At 39.0% G+C, this 11,276-nt stretch overlaps 1 protein-coding gene across 6 annotated transcripts in view; it reads right to left on the minus strand.

The window, feature by feature from the left end:
- The window catches only part of pou6f2 (POU class 6 homeobox 2), a 74,426-nt gene extending 63,170 nt beyond the window's left edge, over positions 1-11,256 (minus strand). For 2 of the 6 annotated variants that reach the window (XM_067577482.1, XM_067577477.1), the window contains exons 1-3: positions 11,151-11,234; positions 9,883-9,991; positions 4,708-4,895 (exon numbers count right to left, since the gene is read on the minus strand). In XM_067577482.1, the coding sequence (XP_067433583.1) occupies positions 4,708-4,895; positions 9,883-9,968 (274 nt within the window). In that variant the 5' untranslated portion in view covers positions 9,969-9,991; positions 11,151-11,234. Of the gene's footprint in view, positions 1-4,707; positions 4,896-6,123; positions 6,270-9,571; positions 9,658-9,882; positions 9,992-11,150 lie in introns of those variants that run through there. The other 4 variants (XM_067577479.1, XM_067577478.1, XM_067577480.1 and 1 more) reach the window with 4 other exon arrangements.
- Positions 11,257-11,276: the final 20 nt, after the last annotated feature.

The following is an 11,276-nucleotide window of genomic DNA, read 5'->3' on the forward strand; positions in this document are numbered from 1 at the left end:
AATTAATTTCACTATCAAGTGTACAATCTTATTGTGAGTGAAGACTAATAAGATTGTAAAGACACAAAAGCAAGGTGCAGCATTACAATCAATATGGCATTCGGTGTGGACTTTTTGTTCTGAATGACCTCCAACGCCAGGAATCAGTAGAAGATTCATTTTGCTCTTTTGGGGAGGGGGGTCTCTAGGTGACCTTTGTGAAAATGTTCCACCATTTTGGCAGAATCCGTATAAGTGCAGACCATTTCATGTAGACAGTAAGTGTATGAAATGAGTGCTCCTGTCGTTCCAGCCTGGCTCTCTTTGACAGCATGATGATAGAAGCGTCACATCCTTGGGAGAGTAAATGCAAACTGACAAGAGATGAGCCTTTGGTTGCTGAATATAATACGGAATTGTGCTCTGAGTGTCTTATTATCTTGTCTGTTGATGTCTGAAAGGGGGAGATTTGCTTGAGAAGAGAAGACAGAAACTGTACGCATCCAACACCATCTCGTCCTTTGAAAAAAAAATTGCTTGCCCTACTAACCACAGCTTTCCCACCTAATGTCCACTTCTACTTGGAATAAATACAAGGCGGCAGGATGTTTGTGGTGCCTCGTAGCCCCTGTTAGCTGAAGTGGAAGACTATTTGCACAGGCAAGCTTTTAGGAGGAGAACGACCCTTTCACCAACGCAGTAAGCATGTGGTGGGTGTAGAACGTGGACAATTTACTGTAGACAAACATGACCGCTACTGTCATTGTCTCCCAGTGACTTCTTCTTCTTCTCATACTGGCACAAACTCCTATACATTGTATTAAAGCACTAAAACTAAAGTCACACATCAACTCTATAGGGAAGAAAAGTTGTGCTGGGCTCTCTAAATATGAAAACATATACATATATACCACGTAATCCATCTCAATACAGGCACGCAAAGATATCAACATTTCACAGAGTGACAGCAATCATTTGCTGGCACAGCGCTGTGGAGATAGGTCCGGCTATGCGAGACTACAGCAATAATGACTCAAAACTGTTCAATATCGCCAGTCTAAAACATTTTTATGGCTCTATAGTGCCATAAAAGTAAGGTACAGTAAAGTAAAAAGTTGCACATTTAACACATCTTTTGTCCTAAAAAGGTCTAGTGATAAGAGATACTGTACAACTCTACAAGATATTTTCTGGGAGTCTATAACTCTTAAGTTGTAGGTCGTCCTCAGCAGAAGACCTCAAGAAAATTCTCTGTTTTAATCATGAACCAAAAGATGTAAACTTTCAACTAGCTGTGTTACGGATACACTACGTGTACATGTGTGTAAAACTATTCTAACTACTATTCTAACTCAAGATCTTTTTTTTTTTTCTGTCTGCACGATAGATACCGTAGTAGAGCAAATTAACTCTCGATGCGATTTGCATTTCCTTGAAACTATTAGCGTGTGCAGGTTTTCTGTGCATGTGATAACAGTGTTTGTGTCAGGCTGTCAATCATAAAATTGGAGCATTCTATCAGAGAGATTATGCAAAATAATAGATATAAAACACAGCAAAGTTTTCATTTCACATGGGAATCCAAAGTACATCCTCATCTCTTGCTTCTTCATCACAACGCAAGTAAAGGGGAACAATCTTAATATTGTGGCTTCTGCACAGCACATCAGCACATAAAGAGAACACTGAATAATGTCAGGCGTAGTTTAAAGGCTCTGTCCAGGGTTGTTCTCATAGCATTAGCGTTCATACTGATAGTAAAACGTTGAGATTTGCAAACTTAATGCAACCTCCTTACAATCATAAGATTTCACTGCAAACACAAATACAAGCCAATACTTCCAATCATGTGGAAATCACACATCTTCAAACTGTCAACTTTTCAGGAACTAAGATAAACAGGCTTTTACCTTAATGTTCGTATTATGCTTAAATCAAGGTAATATAATCCATCAGTTGCCGTGAAAAACATGAAAAACACCAAAACACTAGCTCATATTTCAGCGGAAAGAATACCCCGAAAAACAGTCTATGCAGAAATGGGATTCTGTCACCATTCTTGACTGAGTAAACACATTTGAGCCTCTTATCACAATCACCATACCTTTCCCTTTATTCTGGTGGCATTTAAGGAAATGTAAAGAAAGATGCTGAGTCTCTCTTCTTCAACTCCCTACCGTCTCTCTTCCTACCCCCCCACCCCCACCACCACCACCCCCCCTTCCCAGCAGAAGACACGACTGCTACATCTCCTCATCAGTCCCTGCCTTTCTCTCTGACAGGTCATGTGGGCAGCGGCTCCCAAACCAAACTTGCCGCTGGCACAGCCAAGGGCTCCGCCACCGGGCAGTGAGAAACCATTCTCCCCCCCCTCGAAATTCACAAGTTACACTGGAGCGGCTCCGACCAGCCACATGCAGTGTGACAATAGGCTGTCAGCGAACACCAAGCACAAAATGGACCCAAGGCGTGAAGGTAAACATACAGTAGAGAAATAGCTGTAACCTTATTCCTACTGTTCTAGGAATTAGCAACATAGCAAAAAAAAAAAAAAGTGGTACGTGCTTTTCCTGGGTTTATTTCTCAATGATGTGCAAAATTTAAATTAGCTTGAAATAAAAATACACAGTAAAGCATTTAGCAACATTAATTGCATTTCAGGCATCAAAGTATGAACAAAAGAAGAAGAAAAAAGTGAGAAGCAGGAGAGAAGCCGGATAGACACTGATCAGAAAGAGAAAAAGGAGAGACTTGATGCTTATTAGACCAAATTGCAACACTTTTGAGACAAATCCTGCAGCACACAGTCCTTGTTTAGAAGCCTCTAGCCTCGGGTTATTCTTGAAATAAGGATTTAAAAGACAGCTGAACTCTAACTGATTAGGTTTGAGAGTAATATTTGGCTATCCCTCCAAATTCTTATTTTGTTTCATTCACAAATGTTTTGCAACCTCAGTCTATAGGCACTTTACTCTCTGCCACTTCCCAGGAAACACACACACACACACACACACACACACACACACACACACACAGACTGAGAGGGTCAGATAGAGATCTACATATACTGATATTCCATTAACATCTCTCATTAAAATCTTAAAAACATAAAAAATAAACAGTGGTTACTGCAGTGTAAATTCATATCCGGCAAAAAAATCTATTACATAGTCTCACACATACACACACAAACACAAATAAACACACAGTTTAACTCTCACAAATGGAAAAACAGTCAGAAGCAGAGGAGACAAGATAGTTTGTATAAATATTCAAATTAGAAACCAAAATCTAAAGCCACAAAAAAATGATTTTGTCACTTGTATCCACATCAAAAAATATGATAATACTATAATAATAATAGTAAAATTTGACAAAAAGGATCAACAATGAGTATGTGTCAAGACAATCAGCTCTTTGTAGGACGTCTTAAATGTGTTTTACATAATATCTGAACTGGTCTCTTATAACAAATGTGCCACTGAAACTAAGAAGATAAAAACAGGATCTTGGGAGAACACTTCTAATCATTTATTTGAACTTAAATATATAAATTCTTGTTGTCTCTCTATAACGACAAATCTATTAAATCTGCAGTTACTGGACAGATATGATGCAAAAACAAATTTTAAGTTTGTAATAATTTCTAATCATAATAATCATTAAAGATCCTCTAATAATAAAAAAAACACGTTAGGAATATATTCCCCATTACAATAAATAATTTGAATTGTAATTAATATCATTATGCTTATTGATTCATAACGAGGCCCAGTGATTGAATTAGTCCACATGACTGAGACAGCTCATAATAAAAAATTTTAAAAAACACACTTATTTACACACAACCAAAACAGAGTGTGAACACTCAAATAATGAGATAACTGCAAAAATAATGAGGCATGCTGATATAGAAATTGGCTAATTTTGAAGATCATTTGCAACTGTGGATAACAAAAGTTAAAAATAACAGAGGGAATAAGTAACCATAAGAAAAGAAGCCTAAGTAATATGGAAACACAATATTATATCCTGCACTCATCATCAAATTATTTACATTTCAAATATAATTTTAATGTTGAATAAACACAATATTTGCCATAAAGTAGAGGTTTTAATTTTACTTAGCACTGAGTTATGATTTATTTTAAACATTTTAAGGAATAAATACTGAATATTACTCAGCACTACCAGGACTGTGAAGGTGGGGTCAAAGTGAAATATCCTGACAGGTAAAACTTAGATTTTTATGCGTCAGTTCAACTTTTAAATAGATTCTATATAGAGAGTCATGCACATCTGCTGCCAAACATATACAACACTAATAAAGCATCAAATAATCCAGTAATACTTTTGTTAAAGGACAGTAGAATAAAAAAACACTGCATCTTCAAGAGAAACATTTCTGCAATACAATTACCTGTAATATCAATACACTTTCAACTGACCAGACTGTCTCCCACACAAATTAACTGCTTTTCCAAGAAAATCTGAAGTCTGAAGGTGCATGAAACATCTAATCGCACAAACATGACATAAAATACAATTTCCCCACTCACATATCCAGCCAAATATTTACTTGCTCATAGCACTTAAACTTAAGTTTGTTGCCTGACACTGCTGACACCTGTCCCATCACTGGAAGCTCTGTTTTCACCTCACCGCTGCCTAAACCAGACTTCAGCCAGCGAAGAGGAAAGGACGAACGGGAGGCGTGAGCCAACTTACCGTACAGCTTGTTGGGAGTGCCCTCCCTGTCCGTGGCCTCGGAGGGCAGGAGCAGGGGCTCGTCGTTGAGATCGCTGTCTGGGGTGGCCGCTTTGTCGTCCGCCCGGAGTTCTGCCGCGCTCATGTCGCTGCGCAGGGAGAGCAGCGGCTTGCTCAGCTGCCCTGTAATCATCGGATCCTGGAGGGAGCTGGGAGCCCAGGTGGGAGACAGGAAGGAGAAAAAAAAAAAGAGAAAACACCCCTGGTTAGATTTGCTTCAGCGTCTCACCCTAACCAGCTCCTTCTCTATGTCTCTACTCACTATCTCTCTACCCAGCTTCTCCTTTCTATCGCTCACTCATCACTCTCCCTCTCTCTCCTGCTCCCTCCCTCTCCAGCTCTCTCTTTTATCTGGCTGGTGCTACCCCGCTGATACTGCCGGCTGCTGCCTGGTGAAGAACTGTTACGGATCGCGTGGCTTTACCATTATACCCTGCAGTCCTAAAACGGTGATACATCCATCTCCAAGGGCTCATTACTACCTGACATGTGCCTCATCTTCAGCAAACACTAAGCTGACAGCAGCGTACAAAGAGGTCCATGGGCTGTGTGCTGATAAATAAATGAAATAAATCTAATTCTACATCTTAAAAGGGAGATATGAGCGAAATACACACCAGTGATTACATCAATTTTCATGTAGTTGGGGACACAAAATGAGATCAAAGGTGACATCTTGCAGCAGAGTGAGGCAACATGAACTTAAGGCCTGATTTAAACAAGAGATGAAGCCACTGATGTTCCCCAAATTTCTCCCAATTATTTTCATTTTTGTCAGCACTTAGAAACAAGAGTGAACAACATCTACATGACATGACAGGAGTAATATCTGTCTTAACATCTTGGAGTAGAATATATTCAGCAGGGTGAAAAATTAAGAACTTTAAAAAAAAAAAAAAAAAAAAGAAATGTTGTGAGTTAAAAATACAAAAAAGCATGTTTAAAAGCATTTTATCAAGTGTGATTAGGTTAAAATGCTTCCTTTAGATATCTCTAGGAACAGTTTACAGATATAATTCTAACTTTTACAAATATTAAAAGTCAAGTTCCAAGAAAAGACGTCCAGTAAAAAGTGTCCTTACCTAAATGAAGCTCCAGAGAAAAAGAGTATAAAAGATTTTCACAATGTCCAAATGTTGAAGTCAGTCAAACAGCAGCTATAACATGCCACCACAGCACAGGGACCAGCTAGTACATGCTTGCTACTGAACCAGAAACAGCCTCCTGAATCTTCGTGTATGTGAATGGCCACCACAGGTTTATGGCTGAGGTTGCTTCCTAAAACAAGCACTGGAGATGTCACCTCCTCCCTCTCTCTCTCTCCCTGACATACACATACACACACACACACACACACGCACACACACTCCCTCCCACCTTCACTCTCTCTGTCTCTTCCCCCTTGTGTCTTCTGACTGGAGAGCTCCTCAGACAGTTTTCACCCCACCTCAGGCTCTAAGACACAGAGCAGCAGGACTACGGCCCTCTTCCTTATTTATGAATCAGGTCCAACCTAAATATGTCTGAGCAAAGGAAAGGTTACCATCGCATATAGCCACAGAAAGGAAAAAGGGTAGTAAGTCTTATCTTGCCCCTACACCCATCAACACCCCCCCCCCCCCCTCCCCTCACTTTTATCAGGGTGGTCGATTCGTTCCTCCCCAGAGGGGCCTTTTTAATGTGCTCATCACTAGAATCAGCCCTCTTTGATATGACACATGATAATCTATGAAAATGTTAATCAATAGAAATAGTTTAAGCTGTCGTTAAAAACGTGAGCCGGCTGGTCAATACTCATATCCCTGGTAACAATGTCACTAGTCATCAGGGCTTCATTTGTGGAGCACTTAAATGTGGGACACTGCGCATCAATGCACCTCTCTGCCCGCCGAGGTAAACACATTTTCCCCTCTGTCTGAGCCTGGCCACACTCTGCATGCATTTGGGTCCACCCCCACCTCCCACCTCCTCTCTTTTGAGTTGCTTGATAGGTCCACTGGAGGGCAAAATTAATACCTAATTGAATCTTGCAGTCATCAAAATAATCAATAGTTTTTTATTATTTATTCTTCACAGTCTGTTGACTGTTTGAAAGCTCAGAGGGACAGCGGAGAGCACAGGCAGCCCTGAAATTTCTACCGTTTCACAATGTAATTTTCACTGGGGCATGAGAGTTTGCAAGACCTATAAAAAATGAGAGCAGTGGTTTTTGTTAGGAGGTGGGGGGAAAAAATAAAGGAAAAATGGGAATCTTTGCCCCGGCAGCTACGATAAAAATAGAATAAACAAGCTAGTGACACTTCAGAGAAGGGCAGGGTCCTTTCTGTCCATCCCTCCATCTTTTTCCCTTTCCTCTTTTCTCCTTATTTCATCATATCAGGAGTGTGGCGGTACCTCACTAATGCTGGCATTTCTCTTCCTGACAGACTCCAAACAAGTGCTGGGAATGAGATCAGAGCTCTAATCTTCCCCTGGCCTCTGAGGCTGGAGGATAAGGGGCCAACACATCTCTCACCATCTTACGCGGCCGTTAATTACTTCATTTCAAAACAGCTAGCTTTGCCTATTTGCAATCATGCCACCAAATTGGGTGTGTTTATTAATTTAAGCTCCTGGAGTAATGTAATTACACGTAATGGGATAACTGTAATCTTATTGTAAAAATCCGTAATAAAAAGGGATATTTACTAAATCACCATAAGAAATTACATTAGTGAGTCTAAGCATGGGATGTGTAACGGATTAGCTTCATTTTTTAAAGTAACCCTCAGACCCCTGATTAAAGCAATACTGTGAGTTGTGCCTCTGTGTGTGTGTGTGTGTGTGTGTGTGTTGGAAAGAGCAGACATGTGGGAGAAGGTTTGTCTCATTTCTTCTCTGTTCACTCAGTCTGGCCACAGCTCAGGAACAGGTTGCAGATACAAGAAAAAGCACTTGCCTCCCCTCTGCCTCCCGCTCACCAAACACCCCCCAATAGCTGGAGAATCAGTGGTTAGCAGAGAGTCCCCCAGCGTCATCAGATACCCATGCTAATAGCTAGTGGTCTTACAGGTGCTGTCCCAGTGTGAGGGGTTTCAGTCTCCTCTAGTTATTGAACGGAGAAAGAAAATGATCAATACTCAACATTACTGTCATAATATATAACAGAATTCAACATGGATAGTTGGTACAGCTGAGAATCTATGGCTTTTACCAGCTCTCTGTCATATTGGTGACCTGTCGTGGGTGTTTTTCTGGGATAGGCCTCAGCACACATGTGAACTACAATAAGCCAGTCTGAACAATTTATGAAAAAATAAGATTTATCATCTACACAAAAGACACCTGACAATATTACAGTACGTGTCAGACTGCCCTGTCATCTCTTATAAACATTAATGTAATGTATTATTGTCAAATAATGTTTGCTTTGTCAGGTTACATGATTTTATGAGATAACAAATGTATTCTAAGCATTACTTAGATCATCTGTTGTCTGCAGTCAGTCCATGACAGCTTTATTTAAAACCCGTTATCACTGTTGTAAATGTCCTACTGCTGAAAAAAGCAAATAAATGAATACTGTCATTAGCTGATTTGTTTTTCTGCTGGAACCTAATGAGTTAGAATTCCTTGTAGGACTTAAGTAGCCTAATGCAAGGACACAGACAAAATATTGTCTGATATTAGCCATCAGAAATTTGTTTTAAGTGCTACAGCTGGAATAAAATATGTCTCCTTTTAAGTCTTAAATTTAGTTTTTGCGGGAATAATTTAAACAAAAGTTACAATGAAGGCTGATTGAGTTCTAACATGTATATAATGCACATATTTCATACAAATCATGACTGAGAGCATCTATATGTTAAAATAAGACAAATATACTGTTGTTTTGAGGGGAGAGGGATTAATTTCTCAAAGGTTCTTTATTTCAAGATCTACTTACTGAATATTACATTTGTGTGCACAGTAATAATGTATATTTTGTATATTTGTTCAGCTTTGTTACCCTCCTACCCTCAACGTCTAATGTGGTATGGTAGATGATGATTTGTCTCCCCCTTAGGGTTATTAACCATAGTGTTCCCCTCTCTCGTTGTAAATGGATGTAGTTCAATGACCAAAGCACCATTATCCATGCTAATTTCTACCTAGTGCTAATGATTAAATGTGAATAACTCATTAAAAATGCAGTTTGTATTATACTATATGTAAAATTACGTAAAATCAAATCTACTTCCACTGCATCTCTGCGCTCTCTCTCTTAGAATAGCAGGCCAGTGTATAAGTAATCAAGATGTGAGTTGATTTTTTTTTTTTTTCCATACTCATTAATATGATCAACAGTTATCCCTCTCTATTCCACTAAAGCTAAAATGCTCCCTAGTGGATGGTTGGTGGGTCAGTGAAGGCTGAGGGCTATCAAAGCAGTGTATTAAAAGGAGCTCTTTGAAGCTTGTAAACCACGGTGCCCAGCAGGTCCACAACAGATAGACGCCTCTGATTGGTCAGCTGTGCGTGTGTTTTTTGCCAGATCGATCCACGAAGCTGACATTCTGGAGCATCAAAGCTTTCAGCACACTAATCTGACTCCTCCTATGAGGGCAAGGGTTGTTTTTTATTATTTTCCTTTTTTTTTTCTATGATATGCTTATACCTCAGAGGGGCTCCTGCATGCTTATGATATGAGAGTGGGCAAACCAAGTGTTCTAAAGGTTTGAAAGGGGGATGAAAACATATTGAAATGAAGCCCGGACGCTGTATTTATCAACCAATAAATAATGCAAAACTATAGAGAGAGACGGGGAGAGCAACAGAGAATCACAGGGCCATCCATTGGGCATACCATTGGCAGCAGAGGAGTGACACCGCAGAGATTCACACACCGCTGCTCCTCAAAGTCAGTTTCCCCCTCACACTGTCTCTGGAGACCTGCGCCACATACACACTCATGAAAGGTGTGAAAATCTGATTTCCCAAAAAGGATCGGTAATTCTCTGTGAGGGTGGAAGCCACAATCAATAAATCATTGCTAAGTAGATTGTAAAGGAAAAAAAATTATTCCCTCTTGGTATCAGTGCATTAGGATTCTCCTGAGGATGGATGAGGGGAGATGGGGGTGTGAGACAATCTCAATAAAGAAGAGGCAAATCATACCTTTGGCATTCATCTGGACTCTGGCAAGCAGCTGTCAGCAGGGTGAAGAAGGACCAGGAGAGTCGACTGATATCTGAGGGTTTCATCTGGCAACCGAGTCCAGGAATGTCTGGAAATATAATTAACTGTATTTAAAACATGCACTAACACAACCTTCTGGGTAATTTTAACATTAAGACTTAAACCTTTCACTCTGAGTTTAAAACAAATCCATGCAGAGGATTTTTTCCCAACATTATTGCCATTGGTGGAAAGTAATTTACTCAACTATAGTACTTGTGTACAATACCAAGTACTTAACATACTTAGTAGTTGCATTTAATGCTACACTACAGTTTAGTACTTTTACTTTTGGTATATTTTGTTAAAAAAAATTATAATAATTTTGGACTTTTAATGCAGGACTTACATGTATTGACTTTTATATTTAGGTGCTGCTACTTTTACTCAGTGGTGTAAGTGTAACTACACAACAATGTAAAAATACTCAGAAGGGCTGCATTTAAAATCCTACATTAGTGAAAGTATTACAGAATTATTAGCAAAATGTACCTATTTGTAAGTATTATAAGTAAAAGTACTCATTATGCAGCAAAATTACCTCTAGTAGTAGTATTTTAAAGATGTAGCTGGCTGAGGTGGAGCTGTTTTGAATTACTTTATATTCTAACAATGCCTTTGTATTTCATAAAATTATCATATGTTTCTGCATGTATAACTGTCAGGTAAAAATAAGAGTTGAAAGTACAATAATTGAATAAAAAATAGTGGAAAAGAAGTGTAATGTAACATAAAAATACTCCAGTAAAGTAGTACCTCAAAAGTACTTCAAAACCGTACTGAAATAAATTTAGTTACTTTCAACCGCGGCTTCTACTTAAGTACCCTAGTTAATGGATCTGAATACTTCCTCCACTGCAGCCATTAATTGATTTATCCACTTAGGGGAAGTTAATTTATTGTATTTGGCACCTGTTCAAAGTTATTGGAGTTGTAATAAAACCTTTCCTGAACATATGATTTGTAGTTTAGAGAATATGATCCTGTCATTGAAGCAGTTTCAGACATTGTCAATTTAAGACAGCAAGCTTAAACACTGAGAAGAAATAAGCTAACGCTTAATGCACAAAGCTACTTTTTCATTAACGTTCGTAGACTAGTAAAAAATAGACCATACAGGAGTTAAAAACGGGTAAAAACTAGATTTACATGCGTAAAAGCTTTTGAAAAATATAAATACAAAGTTGAAAGACATTTTTAGATTTCACCTGTCCTTTTTTCGTCAATTAGGGGTCATTAACTTCACCTTTTTCTGTCTCGACGGTTGGTTTCGTCTCTTTGTCCGAAAGACTTCACTACCCATAATTCCTCACGGTTCTGTCTCAGTCATGTGA

The sequence above is a fragment of the Thunnus thynnus genome, chromosome 21 (assembly GCF_963924715.1).
Source record: "Thunnus thynnus chromosome 21, fThuThy2.1, whole genome shotgun sequence".
NCBI lineage: Eukaryota > Metazoa > Chordata > Actinopteri > Scombriformes > Scombridae > Thunnus > Thunnus thynnus.